This window comes from Ilyonectria robusta (genome assembly GCF_021365365.1).
Source record: "Ilyonectria robusta strain PMI_751 chromosome Unknown BGZ61scaffold_9, whole genome shotgun sequence".
In the NCBI taxonomy this organism is placed as follows: domain Eukaryota; kingdom Fungi; phylum Ascomycota; class Sordariomycetes; order Hypocreales; family Nectriaceae; genus Ilyonectria; species Ilyonectria robusta.
Window position 1 is genome coordinate 682267 of NW_025764443.1, and position 17855 is coordinate 700121.

General features: G+C 54.1%; 4 protein-coding genes across 4 annotated transcripts; 3 read left to right on the top strand and 1 right to left on the bottom strand.

Annotated features, from left to right (window-relative positions):
* Window positions 1-420: 420 nt before the first annotated feature.
* Window positions 421-2328, top strand: BGZ61DRAFT_493708 (general substrate transporter; the record flags this gene model as incomplete). The annotated part of the gene is made up of 6 exons (XM_046250683.1): window positions 421-556; window positions 621-1033; window positions 1152-1564; window positions 1617-1860; window positions 1917-2246; window positions 2293-2328. 6 exons carry the CDS (start codon window positions 421-423, stop codon window positions 2326-2328), a joined length of 1572 nt encoding a protein of 523 aa, XP_046104732.1.
* A 355-nt stretch (window positions 2329-2683) lies between these two features.
* On the top strand, window positions 2684-4162 carry BGZ61DRAFT_532186 (uncharacterized protein; the record flags this gene model as incomplete). The annotated part of the gene is made up of 4 exons (XM_046253834.1): window positions 2684-3224; window positions 3276-3553; window positions 3617-3744; window positions 3799-4162. The coding sequence occupies 4 exons, from the start codon at window positions 2684-2686 to the stop codon at window positions 4160-4162; spliced, it is 1311 nt and encodes a 436-aa protein (XP_046104733.1).
* Window positions 4163-4604: 442 nt separating this feature from the next.
* BGZ61DRAFT_451171 (WD40-repeat-containing domain protein) lies at window positions 4605-6209 on the bottom strand. Its single transcript, XM_046245800.1, has one exon. The coding sequence runs from the start codon at window positions 6111-6113 to the stop codon at window positions 4671-4673; it is 1443 nt and encodes a 480-aa protein (XP_046104734.1). The 5' UTR covers window positions 6114-6209; the 3' UTR covers window positions 4605-4670.
* A 374-nt stretch (window positions 6210-6583) lies between these two features.
* On the top strand, window positions 6584-7322 carry BGZ61DRAFT_532188 (uncharacterized protein; the record flags this gene model as incomplete). The annotated part of the gene is made up of 2 exons (XM_046253835.1): window positions 6584-6722; window positions 6772-7322. The coding sequence occupies 2 exons, from the start codon at window positions 6584-6586 to the stop codon at window positions 7320-7322; spliced, it is 690 nt and encodes a 229-aa protein (XP_046104735.1).
* Window positions 7323-17855: the final 10533 nt, after the last annotated feature.

Below are 17855 nucleotides of genomic sequence, written 5' to 3' on the forward strand. Positions count from 1 at the left end.
TCGTCGACTTCCTTTGTTGAGGCCAGTCGGTGGGGCTATCTCAAATGACTCGAGGTAGTTAGTCTCTTGATGTTTAGTGTGGAACTTCAAGCAGACACACTACACCATGCCTGCATGTCCCGCCTAAAATACCGGGTTCGCTTATCAGATTCATCAGGCTGGGGAATGCGGGGTGTTTACCCCATCGATGTCTAGGCTCTTCTCGTCTGTGTTGCCGGTGCGTCTCGGTCTCTTGATGGTGTAAGGTACGGTAACAAAGGCACGGCTTATCGACGATGAGGTCGGCGTCATGGAGGTGTATATAACCACTCCAGTTGTCTCCTAGTCCCCTTCACTCTGACCATCCTCTTGCTTCATTGAAGACAGCTACCTACCAACATTCCCCTCTATCAAATCGATTTCATCATGGGAGACACCAAGATGCCCAAAGATCAAGTTGACCCGCGTGTTGGTGCACAGCCAGATCTGCAGCATGGCGAGGTCTTGGCTCAAGACCTGGACAATGAAAAACTGTCTTTCAAATATGTCTGGAAGCACAGAAGAGTACTTGGATGGTGTAAGTCATGAGGCCCAACAACGTGTACAATTTCTCTCTGCTAAAACCTGGATCCTTCAATTAGGCCACTTCATCTTCCTTCTCCCCGTCAACTTTGGCTACGACTCCAGCACCATTGGTAATCTCCTCGCCGTTACACCGTTCCTGAAACGCTTTGGTCGCGAAGTCGACGGCCAACTTCTGGTATCTGCCAACGACCAGCAGACTGTAAACGCTGCCGATACCGTCGGCTCCTTCCTCTCTGCATTTGCTGCAGGTTTCGTTTCCGATCACATTGGCCGTAAATGGACCATTGGCATTGGTTGTCTGTTTTGCGTTGCTGGAATCGTGGTTCAGTATTTCAGCACCTCGATTGTCCAGCTCTTCGGCGGCAAGCTGTTGGGCACCTTTGGGTATGGCCTCGGCCACGCACTTGGCCCGGTCTTTGTGGCCGAGTTGGCCCCCAATCAAATGCGAGGGCCGTGTCTGGCTCTAATTGTAAGTTGTCTTCAATCCGTCCAGCCCTACTATCCGCTCTCCCTTTGCTCTCCCGTCTGCCAGCTGTGGTAACAAGTGTCGAATCGATGTTTGCTGACTAGAGGCCGCTTCAACTTAGATCACCATGATCGTCGTAGGTCAATGGCTCCATGGAGCCGCTTGCTACGCAGCTTCATTATCCTTCTCGGGCGACAGGGCTTGGCGTGTGCCCATCATCTCTCAGCTCATCCCCCCTTGCATCTTGCTTCTTGGTTTGCCCTTCCTTGCCGAGTCACCAGCTTGGTTGATCCTGAAAGGGCGACACGCAGAAGCCAGGAAGTCGCTACGACGTTTCCATGGTCCTGATATAGACGTCGATACCGCCATGGCTTTCGCTGTTTCTGCGGTAGAGGCCGAGCGAGAAGTGGGGAAATCGAGCTCATCGTATCTTCAATGCTTCAAAGGCACTGATGGCGGCAGGACATTAATCATCTACATGACCTATATCGCACAGCAGCTTACCGGCATCAATTTCATCGCCGGATATCTCACGTGAGTACTCCCTTCTATGTATCCTCTGTTCAATCACTGAAGGCTCTCTTAGTTATTATTTCCGCCTCGCGGGCGTCAATAATCCCTTAGGGACCGTACAGATTGCCTTCGGTACACAGCTGTTTGGTAACCTTTGCGCTCTGGTAATTGTTGACCGTGTTGGCCGACGACCGCTTCTGGTCGGAGGCACCGTCTTCATGACCGTTGTTCTACTTGTCATCGGTGGCATCAGTATGATGAGCACTCAATCAGCCCTCACCGGCACAGTGGCACTAATGGTCGTCTGGGGTTATTTGGTGAGTCAAGTCATCTGGAAGATCTCATCCATGAATTTGCACTGATCCGTCTACAGTACCAAGCTACCTTGGGCGCAGTCGCGTTTGTCATAGGTGCGGAAACTCCCAGTATGGCGCTCCGCCAGAAGACATATTCCATCAAAATGATGTCCGCTGGAGCTTCTTCATGCCTGATTCTTCAAATTATGCCGTACCTGCTCAATCCGGACCAAGCAGATCTCGGAGGCAAGATTTGCTTTGTTTTCTTCGCAATGGCGGTGCCTGTCTGCATTTACTTTTATTTCTGCCTGCCTGAAATGAAAGGACGATCCTACGTTGAGATTGAAGAAATGTTCCAGAAACGAGTTGCGGCACGCAAGTTTAAGAGCTACGTGCGCGAGGCGGTTGTCGATCTGGATCAAAGCAATGGCAAGTCTACTGATATCACCACAGAGTCGAGGACTGAAGATGTGGAGGCTTAAACGATAGCACTATCGAGTTTGATTTGTTCGCATGTACCAAGTTCTTTATTCTTTAAAAACAGAGGTGCTGCTGCTACACCGTTAAGGACAGGAGATTAGATACACACCCTTTTTGTTTTGGAGGGGGGATCTACGAGCTGGCGCCCATTACCCACAATCATACTCGATATCGTCGTGAACTGCCTCGCCTGACGACTTAGTCAAGTAGTTAAAATAGAGCCCCTAGCCTTTATATCCTTCGACTTTCCCTCTCTCTAGCCCTTCCTCGAAGTCTCATGCCTGGCCATCATTTGTGATCCTACATCCAGATCAAAGTTTGCATCTAAACACTTCAAGAAGACTCTTCCTTTCCTCCCAAAGTCATGTCGGAGCTTCCGGCGCGGCGATGGCAATTCAAGTTTGTCGGTGGCCCAAGTAGAAAGCGATGTAGACGAGGCGGCCTGCCTGCTCACGACAGGGGCCGAACCTCCCCTGCCTCGAGCAAGGCCGCTCACCCAGAGGATAAGGGTTCGAGCTCGAGGAACAGTCCACAGCAACATCACACATCATGTGAGGATACAGTCAGTAACCAGGTCACCACCTGCCTGCCGCCCCTTCCATCTGCTGGACCTTCATCGATAGTCCAGCCACGTGTACACGGAAGCCCTGATATTCTCTCCGGTGGGCCAAACCTCGACAGCATCTCAATACCTACCCCCGAGTCTAGCCAGTGGCTCTGTGATCCCTCTGCCTTCACTGGGTACTATTTGCAATCCCCAGCTTTCAGCTTGGAGGGAGATACTACCCTCAACATCTTTACGCCTTCCACCAACCACACCACCGATATATTCAACACATACGAAAGCGAGACACCACGACTAGGGTCGAGCTTCAACAATGCTTGGGAAAGGCTGGTCACACGCTGTACCATGTCCCACCGCCCCATTTGGAACGCAATATTGATACGTTTTCTAGACGACGAAGAATTCTGTGTGTTGCCGCTCACCTACAACTTCGACGCGAACCCATTTCGACGTGACCCGGAAACGATCAAGACGTCGGAGCTTCTTTTACACTCTGTACTGACATGTTCTTACAAGCACGTGGCCAGGGATGCAGGAAGCTTCTTTCCTGAAGCTTTCCACCATTGGGAACAGGCCATGCGGCTACTTGCAGAAATCGAGGAACAGACAGATTTCACCTCTTTCGAACCCGCCGTTCTTGATTCAATCCTTATTCTCATGTCTCTGGACGTAAGTATGCATGATTCCTGTCCCAGAGCTGCAATGATCTAACGACGAGCTTTCGTCGGGCAGTGTGCCACATCCGCGGATGGGCCTTGGCCCTACCATCTCCAGCGCGCGCATAAAATGCTGGAAACCATGGAACAGCTCCATATCCCCAATACACCGCGTGTAAAAGCGCAGATTGGCATGCTCGTATGGTCAGTTTGGTCCCGAAGTTGCTACTGCGCTGCAATACTAATAAGTCACATTAGGTGGGATGTTACGTTGGCACTGACAAGGCGACAAGGATGCATCCTCTCCGAGTCAACCATCATGGGCCAGCTCGATTCTACCGACGGGAGCAACCCAGCTCTTTACAATATGGCTGGGTGTCCAAAGGATCTATTTATGTACATGGTGCGACTGGGAGACTACTCTAGAGAGTTCGAGCTCGCCTTTACCATGAAGTATGTGGAATTCGACATGGAGCTCGTGCTTGCCGCAGAGAAAGGTATTCGAGAATGGTCGGTCCCGCAGATGGATGACTCGAACCTCCTGACTGACCCTGAAGAGGCTCACGAGCTGGATGACCTAGCTCAGCAGAGGCAAGACGAGATTCACTGCGCCGAAGCCTAGAGGTATAGTTTGCTAGTCTACATCCAAAAGGTGTTCAAGTGGCGCAAGAACAAGGGCGTTCCGCTGCTTCTGGGCTTTCTAGCACGGAAGACCCTTGATAACGTGAGATCTTGTCGGAAGACTAGTATGCTACAGAAGCAGCTCCTCCTCCCAGTTTTCTTGGCAGGCTGTGAAACCAAAGATGACCATTTGCAGCAAGGGGTCCGGGACTACTGCAAGTGGTGGAATGAGGAAACTCGGTGTGATATGTTCTTGACAGCGATAAGCTTGCTTGAAGAGGTTTGGGCTACTCAAGATGTTGATTGTTGGTGGGGATCAGTTATCGATCAAAGTATAAAAGCCAAGGTAAATTCGGATATAAGACAATGTTTGTTTGGCTAGATGTCTAAGAATTTATATTAAATAAATGTATTCATAATAGATTAGCTTAATTTATATCTCATTAAAAGTAAGACTAATAGTATTTATGTACCTTGCAGACAACAACTTCAATGAAATTTCCTCTCTATTAAGTGAAGGTGATCTGTTTCCCCATAAGGCTTCTATAAGCATCGTTAACCGCCTTCCTCTTCTTCTTCCTAGTCTCCTCATCTTCGTTTATTTCTTCATCCTCGTCGAAGTCTTCTAGTCCTGGAATCTGAGGCGCCCAAGCACGAATCTGTCCATCCATGTGAGAACTGTAGATGGCACCAACCGAGTTCCCGCCGCCCATGGCCGGTCCAACCTGATGACCACCTCCACCTGCTCCGCGCCATACAAGCCCAGTGATTCGGTTCCTTCCCATTTGGCTACCACGAGGTCCAACGGGGTTCGTCACGCCAGGGCTGCGGAGTCGTGTCACAATGTTTCCTTCGTGGAGGTCGAGAATCAAGATTTCCTGATCGTTTGGCCAGAACAAAAGTTCATTTCCAGTAGACAAGCTAGACGGAGATACTAAGAAGCTGGCTGTTTTTGCATGCTGGTTCTGAATGAGAGAGCCGAAGCTCGCCAGAGTGTTGGCCCCAGTTGCTGCATCCCATACTCGAATCCGACGATCGAGGCCGGTCGAGATGATGTACCGGCCATCATCCGTCCACTGTATGCCATTGACGGCCTCATCGTGGGCCTTCGAGGAGGCTCTGAAATGCGGCATCTGTCCCCAATCCATCCCCGCGGCTGTGGCGTGGTTATATCTATGAACAACGCCCAGCGAATCTTCCTGGTCTAGCTGTGCGACGACACCGCCAGCACGCCGAATATCCCATACGCGAACTTTTCCATCAGCGTGGCCGCTGACGAGTATATGGTCATGGCGTGGACTCCATGCTGTTGACAGGACAGGCCCGCCGTGCGCGACCAAGGCCTGAACTGCAGATCCAGACTTCAAGTCAACGAGTCGGACGTTAGAGTGTTGGGTGGCAGCCGCAACGAGGAGGTGGTCAGCAATAGGACTGGTCGAATGGGAGTATATAGTCGCATTCAGATCGAAACTGGCGGAAAGCGTGCAACGCTGGGTCGCCCACAGCTTCAACTTTTTATCATAGGAACTCGAGAGGAAGGCATCTGGGTCGAATGGGTAGAAAGCAAGATGGGTAATTCCATGCGTGTGTCCGGACGACTGCTGTTCTCGAGCCGACCGCGCGATCGAGCTCACAGGACGAAAGGTATGGAGCTTATGAGGGTTTCCGCACGCCTCCAAATCCCATATCTTGATGGAACCTTCTGCACCGCCCGAGAGGAGGATGCGGCCTTCAAACTTGTCGAGAGCGAGGGCGCTCACGCCAGCGCCATGGGCACGGATATTATGCGCGCGTTCATCTACGCCAGCCGGATCGGGACGCGGTGCGAACTCGCCATTGAAGCGATGCTGCGGCGCGGGCGCAAAGGAACGGAGGAGGTCGGTCGTGATGGTTCGGGCGAAGTCCCGGGGATCCAGATCACCCGTTTCGCGGGCGAGCAGACGGGACTGCATTCATCTGGGCTGTAAACGGTGAGTTGGGCGCGTGGTGAAGCAATACAGACGTCTGGAAGCTGACACAGCACGCTCAGAGTTGGGTGAAGCATGGAGATTGAAGAGTCACAGAGTGAGGCTGCGGTGATGTCAGCCAGCCGCGCTGCTGCAGGTCCCGCAACCCCACATTAGCGGCAACCGACCGCCTCAGTGTCTTAAATCTTCAACTTCAACTCTGCAAACGTTTAACTCGGATAAGACGTCGGGATTGCGCAGGTCGCCTCATTGATTTTTATTCGTCTTTTATTCTGGCTGAGTTATCCTGAAGAGTGCTTGTCCACTGCGTCCTGGACGCACCTCGTGCGCAACTCAACCAAGCCATGTTCCAACCTCGACATCGCAAAGCAAAAGGATCTTCGTCTTTCCCTTGAGACTAAGAAAAACCTGCGGTTCTAGAACCACAAACAGGCCACTCGCGAGTCCACGAAGCTATGGAGGACCGCAAAGACCTTAGGCTTGTCGTACCCATCACCGAGCCAGCCAAGGCGGGGCCGGAGGCGTCGGATCAGGAGCAACCTCACATATCCGCCTCGAAGCGTCGACACGCTACCGTATACGATGCCGTGGCCGGTAAGTCAAAGCGTTTCTCTTAGCATCACGTGAAGCTCACTGTATGCAGGAAAGGTATCATACAGCCAGGGTCCTCGATCTGAGGAAACGTTGCCCCTGCCAACTAATCCAAAGATCATCAAATATTCTACCAAGGAAATCCCATTGGCACCCGACGAAGTTCTGTTCAGGCGCAAAGATGCACCGGTGCGCTACTTGGAGCATGACATCTACTACGCACATGAACGGGACCTACCCCGCGGAGGGCAGGAGGTGCTGCCTGAAAGCGATCTACTCAAGGCCATCCATAGCTACGCGAGTGCGTTTTATAGCTCAAAGAGTCGTGATCGCCATTCCGTCGGCGATATGAACGTAGCTGGCCGGAGCATGGATGAGACGGCGCTCCTAGCGTTTGGAATCCTGCTTGAGGAAGCGGGCAAGGAGGTCCTTGGCCGGAGGGGTGACCTAGTCTTCACCGAGGGCGCTGACGATGCTCCTGGCTCAGGCTCAGGTGGAGATGAGGTGGCGCGCGAGGACGCTCGCATCGTTGGGCATCATGACGTTGCGTTGAGGAGGAGGGGACCGAAGCGAAGGAAAGTCGCGGATACCGACGACGAGTAATCTTGGAGGATGGAGGCTCGGCCAGAAACAATGGGAACTGAAACTAGCGGCCACGCCGGGAGCGCCGGGGGGTTTGCGTATCGCTTCCCACTTGACATCTTGGTGTTCGTTAGCGATCGACACGCCCGCTACTAAACCAAGCGAAGAACCTTGCTTGGGCATCAATTCTTTGGGACGAAACCATCCTTCACAACCAATGTTGAGAATACAGATCAACACATGACTTGAAAGTGTTTGATATTTTGTACTAAATTAACCGAAGAGCAGTTGTGGTTGCCACCAGGTACCCAACGGAGGTTGTGGATTCTGTGATGTGAAGAACGCGCTTTGGGCGCGTTGTTCCGGTCGTCAGTTGGCCCGGGTCCTTGCGTTCCGGGTGTGATGGCGAAATCTACGAATCGCATCAATTCCTTCTTCTAGTGCCTCTTTCCTCAAGGATCAGCAGCTTGTCAGTTCTGGGATGCGCTCACCCCGTTACAGCCGCGCGGCTTAGCTCGTGAGGCACCGCTCAAACACATGCAACCTCGTAGGGCTCACCAAGACCCTGCGTACATATGGCTGAACGCCGCCGGACTCGAGACATGGATAGGTATACGTACTATGTACGGAGGGCTTTGGGGCGGTCTTCGGCCCGGGGTATAGCTGGTTACGCTCAAACCGAAGATCCTAGAAAATGGTTCGATTTTCTGCGGTCTAGATCGGGACTACGATTGCTCGGCTTTCGCAGGGCGAACGGCTATGACCCATTCACAAATCGTTATAGATCCGGGGTATGATCTTCTTCTGCAAAACGCGTATGGGCAATTGGCCTGGATTTAGTCAAGACTCGGTACCCAATCTGTGTGTCTTCACTACACCCCAATCCAGATTGACAAGGAACTGGGAACCAGAATTCTATTCCGAGACCAACTTGAACGGTGGTGGCGAGTCAGTAATCTTGTCAATATCGCTCTGGGGTCTCTTATAGAATGCCGCCTTAAACTCACGGATCCTACACTGTGTGGTCGATGTCACTTTAACCATCAAGATACCTAATTACCCTAGGCTTAAGTTGACGGGCTAATTAGCCATTAGCAAACTATTTATTGTACGCACAGTACCAACATCTCGCGCATGCATCTCAAAGTCTCACAACCTAATCAAGTCGGGAATTGTATGTAGGACGATTGTCAGTTATCGCGTCGTGACGTGTCATGCATCTCGTATTAATTCGTTTAAATCAACAAAAGTATAGGCGCAAGCTACACCGGGTCAATCACCAAGCTAGAGGAGGAAAAAACAGGCCACTCGAGTCTCAACTTGAAACCCAGCTTCCCAGACATTTTAGTAATTCTCCGTAGCCACAGTCTTAAGTAACCGCCGAATGGTGATCCTTGCCTCGCCGAGGCTTAGCTTGCCACCCACCTACTACGTAGTAGTAGTTTACAGCCTCAGCTGTTCAGTCAGCGCCACGGATTTCGAATGCCGTTGGCTAGGGCGATGGAGGCGCGAGCGCACAATACTACTTACTTACTGCACATGGTAAGCAAGGCTTCCGTGGACCATTGGCCGTGGACATTGGATTGGACAGACGGGGATAGAGAAGCTCACGGTTGATGCCTGCGTGGCCCGGTTCAACTCCACAGCGAGCGCCTCGCCAGCCTCCCATTTCATCAAGGTCATCTCGACATTTCCACCCCGGACGCACCTCAAAGCTCTTCCTTCTAGGCCTCTCCCGGGTTGACCGGGGTGCCGTGTACGTACCGTGAAGCACGGAATTTGGCAAGGATCAGATCATGACAAGCCACCAGCATCTGGCCCCGAGGCCTCGCACATGGCGGTATGACATGGTCTGGTCACGATCGTCAGGCGGCCAACTTAATTATTCCTAGTCGACCAGCTCGGGAAACTCAGGTCAGGTGGAGACGAGCAAGTCACGGGAGGCATTCGAGGCATGGGCGGCTAGTCGCTTGCAATTGCTCGCAGGTCAACCACCATATGTCGACGCCTCCTGCAAGGTATCGCAGCGCCGGCCAAGGCAAGTAATGCCTCATCACATCACATGGCCTCAATCTCGGTCAGAGAAGCATGGTCAGAGGAACGGAGACATGGCCTCATGCTGAGCCTTGGAAAATGGGGAAACCGCAGCGCCTGCACAGCAACCCCTGTCAACACAAACGGCGTACATACACGGCGTTCAAACACCACGCTTGTGCGCGCGCCCGCGTTCCCCCCGTCGCCGTCCCCACATTTGTGCTTGTCGACACTCGGGTTTTCCCTGTTGTTGATGCCGATGCGTCAAATGCATCACCAACACGTGTGACAGATGCAACCTCAATATGGATTCGAAGACGAACGTTGCTTCTGTGCCGCTTTGTGGCGCATCGACGGCACTTTTGCCGCCTTTGGCTCCAATCACGGACAATAAGGCAGGAAGAAGCAAAAGGAGAAAACACTCCTATCGGGCGTATCACGAAGTCCAGAGAATTAGGATGGATCCGTGCTCTGTACCTCGCTCGGACTTTGGATGGCGTCCGTTTGTACTATGTACTGCAGTACATTGTCGCGTTTGGAAGCCCTTGTAGTTATACTTGACGGGTAAGCAACATTGGCTTTTTATCATGTGTCGCGTTCATTTGTCGAAAAGCGATTCTTGTGAGGATGCTCATTGGGCATGGTTGGAGGATGATGCACGGGAAGCTCGGCGACTACAGCCCCATGACATGTATCTCGATGACGATGGAGATGCTGCTTTCGTAGAGCCGTGAGATTTGACATGGGGGCGAGATCGAGCATCAGGGATGGTCCAGGTTAGGTGTGGTTGCGACTCACAAAACTGACGATGAGCCCGTTCCCGTGCACTGTTGCAGCATATGCGGGAGTCTCGAGGTTTTTGTATGTATGCGCTATGCACCAGGCACAAGACCACTGACGGGGCATGCACACTGTCTCTGCATCATTCTCAAGTGGTTAATGTCCATGTTCCCGATCGGCCTGGCTCAGAAAGCGCTCACGGCATTTCGACTGAGAAGGGGGGGGATCCGAATCCGAACTCGGACCCAAAGACCAGGTCAATGGCGCACTGACTATCGCTGTTGGTTTGCGCATTGTTCACGAGGTAAGTAGCGGGCGCTGGATTCGTATGGGAATCGTACGACCATGGGAAACTTGAGAGTTCAGCCGTTGAATCCTGGGGGAAGACGCGACTAGCTTCTCTTGGGTAACAGCGAGGACACGCTCTAACCGAAACCGGTCGCGCGCCTGCCAACTGGTGTGTCAAACCTGACAGGTCATATTTGAAGTACCCAGGAACCTCGTCAGCGAATGGCTCACCGAGCTGAAAAGCCGCCGTTTGTCTCACAAACAGGACGGAATAGGATAAAATACAGTAATTAGTTTGCGCAATAGGGGAGACAACTGCAACCCATGTTTTTTTTTAAGAGTCCCATAAATCCAGACTTAGTCTGCGCCATAGGATCATGCTGATGTCAAAGCCCCAGGCAAGGCGCTCAACTCTGAGCCTCAACCATCATCTTTGACTTAGAGTCCACTAAAAAGAAGCATGGTGGTGAACCAAATCCACGGGCCTTCCAATCGAGCGGGGTGTTTATCGACTGGAGTACCTGGCGACCCAGGGAACGTTGATCATGGGACTTCGGCTGCCCGGTTGCCTCTGGACCCCTGCAGTACCAGTACCAGCAATGCGGATTTCCCCTCTGCCGCGCCAAGCTGGGTCATCATTGAGACAACAACGACCGCCGCGAGGCAACTACATTGGTGTTGAGCGCGACTTGCCGTTGAGACTACTTGGCTGACACGAGTCGAGATAAGAACCCCCCCCTGCTATGTATTGCCCCTCTTTGCGTAACAATTGAGCGAGAGGTCCCAGACCCTGGGCTGAGACTTTTGGGGTGTTTCTAGGGACCCTTGCGTTAGTTGCCGCGTTGTTGAGACAAGAAGAACCACCAAACGTCATTAAACGTCATTAACGACCCCAAGAATTTCTTTGGAAAAAGAAAATAATAAAGTTCCGAACCGCCGTGGGAAGTCGAATCCGGGAACTAAGGCCGACGGACTGGTGGGGAAGCCAGAAACACGGCCGACCATTGAAGGACGAATTCAATTCTAGAAAGCACAACCTCTTCGCGGCCTATTCCCAAGACATTGTTGATTGTTCGCGAACGTCGCAAGCCAATGCGAATGACGTCGGCCTCAACGAACTGTGTGGGTGGAACCTATAGTCGACTCCAGTAATTCAAGTCCGGTCAGTCAGCGGCGACTGGCAACGGGCGGTCTACACACTTCGGGCCAAAGGCAACGCCTCAGCGCAGGCCGTGTGCTGATTCAAGCTCTGCCATCCGTCGACGGCGCGCAAGCGAAATGATGACAAGGGCGCTGCGAAACCTCGCGTCGGAAAACGTGGCTGCACGGGCAACGAGCCCGTCGACACTGGCTGCATGAACGGATCGGGGACTTTGCCTGCATGGGCGCTGCGCCGTAGCGTCCAGTAGGCCTAGCAACACCATTCGCGCATATCGACCGCCGTCTGCGACACACTCGGGCTCCTGGTTGGCCGGCTTCCCGGGGCTTGATCAGGACGACGCAAGCTGAAAGATCAATAGCCGCGCCGGCCGGTCTGGAGGCGGCGGGCAAGGAGGAGGAGGCTGCGACATGCATGTCCCCGTGGCCCAGGATCGTCACCGACGACATGGACTCGGCTCCTCTGGCGTCTCAGGGGGAGGCGACCTTGTTTGGCCCCTGGCGACGCCTCGTCAGTCCCAAGAGGCGGTAAATGGCGTATTTCGTACTACGTAGACTCGGCGTGAGGAACCGGGGACGCAATTCGACAAGACAGGATCGCGAGTGGCGTCGCCCACCTCCCGCGCGCCCTGGGTCGGGTTGACATATTATTCGTATACCCTGCCTTCATGCTCAACTGCCATCGCCTGGCATACGGCGCCCCCTGACCAATGCGGCCGCTAAAACCCCAACACCTTGTCATGGCTCAGAGCCACGCTCCCGCCACGTTTTTTACAGTCTGAGCCGAGACGGATTAGCCTGTACTACGCAGTAGGCTCTGCGAGGGTCTCGGCACCAAGCTGCAGGGTCATGACAGTCTCGGGTTCGGAATTTCCTCAGCGGAGGGCGAGTGTGTGGGTGTGCAAGGGACGCAGGGGACGCAACGGGCGCAAGTATTGGGAGGCGATGATGATGTCTCCAGCAACGCGGCGCTCCGTTCGTGCCTAGAAGGACGGGCGGAACGCACTAGGAACACGACGACGGACACGCGGTTTCTTGGCCACGGCGGCGACGGCCAGCCGCTCTAGCGCCGCCGCCCTTCTGTCTCTGTTGAATCAGACATGACTGACTGGTGGTGGGCAGTTGTACCGATACACCAGAGGCCGGCGGTCGCGATGGCTGCTGCTAAAATGTTCCAGGCGCCGGAGTGGACGAAGGAACCGATTCCGCGCCGCGCCGGCCCGTGGACGGCTTAGAACTTGGGGCGGGTTGCTTAGAGCTGACTCGTCGAATTTTGCTTTTTTCTTCCAAGGTTTCTTTTTCCCAAAGTTCTGGCGTCGGGGGCCCGCCCCGAACAAGGACCGTAGGCCGCGCAGCAAAACTCCGGGGGAAGGATGCGACAGCATCGCTTGGTATCGTCTCTGAGAGGCTCGTCTGTCCCGGTCCCGTGTCGTCGGTGCCCTCCCGCGTCGCCCCCCCCGTGGCGGGTGTGGCGGCTCAATCCTCACCAGTAACCGTTGCCTACAGCCATGCCTCGAAGGGCGGCGTTTCCCGGGCAAATTACATAGTACATCTGACCTTGCACTCAGCGACTGCTAGTCTCGGCCAAGAGAATCCGGATGAAGACATCTTCACTCACCGGATGGCGATGTCATCGGTCAGTTCAGGGGAGCCTGGAGCTCGTGTTGTCACCGGTACATGGAGCGTAGACGCAAATATACTGACCGAGTAACCTGGGCCTTGGGCCGCGAGTTTCGCCTGTGCTGTCCAACCAAGGCCTGACAGCCACATCCTTAGCTCTCTTCTTGTTGCCTCCCTCCCTTGTCTCGTCACACCTGGACGAATGGTCACTGTGGCCATCGTCGCACTAGCCCACGACGCCATTCAACTAAATACCATCCTGTCAACTAGCGGCGTCCCAGCGATCTGGATTCTAGAAACTGGGAAGCAGACGGCGGCCATCACCGTCGCCGGGGGTCGGTCCCGCACCCATTGGAAGGGAGGCTAAGTCAAATTGCGGGCAATCAAAAAGCAAATGATATTGGCAGTAGAAGGAGTAGAAGGGACCGCAAATGTTCGACCACACAGGTGCCGCACTGCGTACTGATACCTACAACATACCTCAGACAGTTTCTATCCCCACGCCTCCGACGCTGGGAGCGTTCGCTTCCCATTCCCGGGTTGCACGCTAGAAAGACCTCTAGAAAGACCCCGGAATGGCTCAGGCCTCATCGGTGATGAAAGGGCAACCGAGTTGATCATTCCAAGGCAGTTCCGAGGAGACCCAAAGGATGCTTGCTGGAGGGGAAAGCCAAAGGTGGCGTCATCGAGAGCCCGCCCTGACCTTCTTCACCGGAACTCGGCGAGGTAACATGAGACGGCGAAATTCGACGTCTTACAACCGGGCATATCGTGATCGACGGCCTTGTCTGGAAGTCATCGGATCCGCGATGCAGGCCTCTAAGCTAGCATATGTATCCTTCTCTAGTTTTGCTCGGGATCCATGCCAAACTTAGTTATGTAGCCGCCCCGGAGAGATAGCGAGGGGACCGAGGATATCGTCAAACACCAACCATTGGAAATCCGCCCCCCGCAACCTCAGACTCGAGGCCCTGCCCATGGCCTGTGTTCTTGGATGGCCCTCGCACCCATGCAGGGCTGTCAAAGTTTTACCATCGGATCAGGGGACAGGTTTGCTAGCGTGACACAAGCGAGTTCCCTTTGACCAGCAACTGAGACGGAGTGGAGGACATAGCAACGAGAGCCTTGGAGGGAGGGGTTGGGCTCTGAGAGCGCTGATTGCTAGCTGATCGGTGCTCGAAATGGCCATGTTACATGCTAGTTCATGTCCGTGTCGGTGGCAAGGGAGACGAAGCTGCAGTGGCTTCCGTCGCTTTGCGGGGGCGGCACTGAAGGCTTCAGCCCAGGATTTGCAGGATTTGGGCTCAGGCTTGGGGAAGTTGGGCATGAAAACGCCACAGATGGTAACTCGATTGATGCCAACCCGCCGCCAGAACCCCGGATCGACATAATTTACTCAGGGCGCCCGCATCAAAAATAAGCGATGTTGCAACTCGCAAGCTGGAAGCGTGCAAGCGCGTGGCCAGGCTGGGCAAGTGAGCAACGGCTGGTTGGTAGTCATGGTTGGCAGTCATGGTTGGTTGCGTAGATCCTATGCAAGGTACCTTCCCAGACCGACACCGTTGTTATAGAGTGAGTGATTGACTCGGTCGATTTGGAACATCCAGGCCAGGGTTGGGTCATACGGCGAGTTTGATCGAGCGCAGGTTTGAGGCCGCCGGTGTGCACGACGGCCGCGCGGGACCCATTTGTGCTCGCGACTCTGGCATTCGGTAAACGTCGCATGGCAGAGTTTATGCGCCATGTCGGATGGGACACGGACTGTCGGTTGACGCATGTCGAAATGCACGCAAAATGCACGTAATGCACGCAATGCATCTGTCCGCCTGCCAGCTAGCAGCAATGGCGTTGCGCAGAATTGCATCTTTGCATCTTTGAGCTGGAGAGCCGTTGGCCTGGTGCGTGGAAATCCTGACAGTGGCTCAACTCCGGAGATGAGGTCATGTTCCAGAAACCTTCAGCGCAGGGGAGGCGGATGCATGGAGACTTGGCGCCTCCGATGGGACACCCATTCTTGAGCGTCTTTTTTTTTCTTTTTGGGAGGGGTTCTCGGGCTCCCTCCACACGGCTTCGGGAGGGGGTGGGAGATGAAAACCGGTGGATCTCGACAAAGTCCGCAAAGCCACATGGGAAACCAGGACAGTTGCCCAGGTTGTCCAAGACCAGGTCCGCAACTGCGTATAGTACCGGTACGAGGGCGTCTGTAATAGTACTTCGTACATAGAGTGCTAGCAGAACTGGAGTGGCCATGGTTATGCCCTTGAGTGGTCTTACGTGCTAATCGAGACAGAGCCCCACAAGAAAGCAGAGATGCATCGCTGATGCCGAGAATGGACCTCGAAACGCAATGGAGGGCCAAAGGGAAGAGGCGGTGACGGACGGGTGAAGACGGGTGAAGGCTGACGAACACTTGATGCTATTCAGTAGTCAGTCTGGGGCAGAGAAATTTCTACTAGCTGTGCCTTGTTAATTAGGCGGTTGGTTGTTGAGAGCTGGTGCCAGCAAGCAACGGCCGCATCAGGCCGGACCAGTCGGTCAGTGTCGAGGGTAGCTGAACGGATGGAGCTCGCTCCGGAGTATGGAGAGTCATGACACCGAAAACTGTGATTGATTGGAACAGTCAACGGTTAGCTGTTGGCCTTGGCGGGTGTCCAGGGTCGTCGTAATTATTAGCAAATTTACGAGCGACATGCCGACGATTCCATGATGCCCCATCGATGGCATCGACGCCCATCTTAGCATATTGCCTGCAACAGAGATTAGTTTCACGAGTGTGCCACCCAGAGGCGCGTGCGTTGTCGTAGGCCATTTGAACAATGACAGCCATGACGCTCAATGACACACAGGGCACTGCAGCTAAGGAAATCCATGATGGGGCTCGAATCGACCATCGACATCGGTCATGGGCGACGGTATTTGCGATGGAGGCGGCTTTGAGCTTCGGTCCCGACCCCGACGCACATCCACCTGCACTGCTATTTGCCCTGTATATACCCTGCACCCTGCAATCAGCGATGGTCCCGTCCGCTGCTTCGGAGAAGCTTCGAAGGCCGCCAGACGCTCGTCATCCCAGCCCACTCGGCGCCCATTGGACCCTCGCGCCAAGGTTGGTCCACCGAAATCTCCCAGTCCTCACTGTATCGTATCAGATTACGCGCAGCCCTTACGGAGTAGTTGGAGGGACTGTCTAGCTTTTCTTCTTTCTTCCTCCCACTCCCGTGGCTATTTCTGGTAACCAGCGGGCGGAGAAGATTGAAAGATTCATCCGGGTTGGGGTCATCGGCCAACCTAATGCAATCTGTCTGAAGTGGTGGTCGTGGCAATCATGACACAAGAGACTTGTAATACCAACTGGCGTTCCGCGCCGAGCGCTTGTACTCTAGTTTGGGGTTAAGGCGGACGGAAGCGATGCAACGCACACCGCATGGTGACCCAACAACGGTGCAGGAACGAGACGAGTTCTGGGCCATTGTCTAGTGAATCTGGTGATTGCGTTGGCTGTCAAAGAGTCGCTGATTGCCGATGATGGGTCGGGATTGCGTTAGGATGCGATGCTAGTAGGCCAGCCATGTACCGATTGGATGACATGAGGCTCACATCTGATCAGGTGCAGCAGGAATGTCAAGGCGTTGAAGGTCCTGCACGTCGGTTATCCACCCGCATGTACGTACCGTACATACGTATCCCATCCCGTGTTAACGGATGGGATCGACAATGCCCGTTTGCTGGGTCGCAGCTAGTAGTTAGCATGGGCTGTGACTTGCGGCCGACCCGACGACGACGTTTTTTTTTTCAGTCGGTCTGGGCCGCTCGGTGCTTGACGTTGGTTGGCTTGCTCGTCCCATTCCTTGAATCTTCTGCGCATGCTCCCGCATGAGCGCGCCTACCACGGCACTGACTCAGGATCTGCGACGTGAATGATTTTACTATGGTAAATTCATTTCGTCATCCATTGATCGGTCTGGTGGTCCATGTTGCGAGGGATGGGCTAGCAGAGGGCTCTGACCGCCTGGTGGCCAGCCTGGCCATGCGTGGCCATGGTCAATGTCGAGACCATGAGACCGATCAAGTAGGTATTTGGTCGCGGCGTTTTCTTGGCTCAGCATGAGGTCAATGCTTCTCATTACATGAGTGGATGAGTGGATGAGGGATGAGGGATGGAAGGATGGATGGATGGTGGGCAGAGAATACGCCAGTACGTATTTTCGGCGGCACGACCGAGGATGAGGCGGATGGCGGCGGACTAAAATGACGGACGGGTACCTGGATTTCAGCTCAAACGGGACGGACTCAATCCCCAAAACGGCCAGAGGGAGAGGGAGGAGGACTGCCTGCCGCCACGCGCGCCGCAAGTTTCTGGTCTGGTCTGTGGCAATTAATGAGGGTTTTCCCGCGGGTGAGGCCGCCTCTGCGCTCCGTGCTCTGTGGCTTGGCTTTGAGACCTGTGTCTCTGCAGCAGTGTCTCTGCAGCAGCTGCAGCAGCTGGTCACTTTTCTTCGCCTGCACGCACTCGGAAACTTTCCCTGTCTTTGGTCTCTTTCCCTCGGCCCCGCTTCTAGCAGTGACCCTACCTGCTGGTACGTACATTGCCATCCCCCCCCAAACCAGCCCCTCACGTGGCACCGCAGCTCACAGCTCCCACCACCAGTCGCCCACCACCACCACCACCACGAC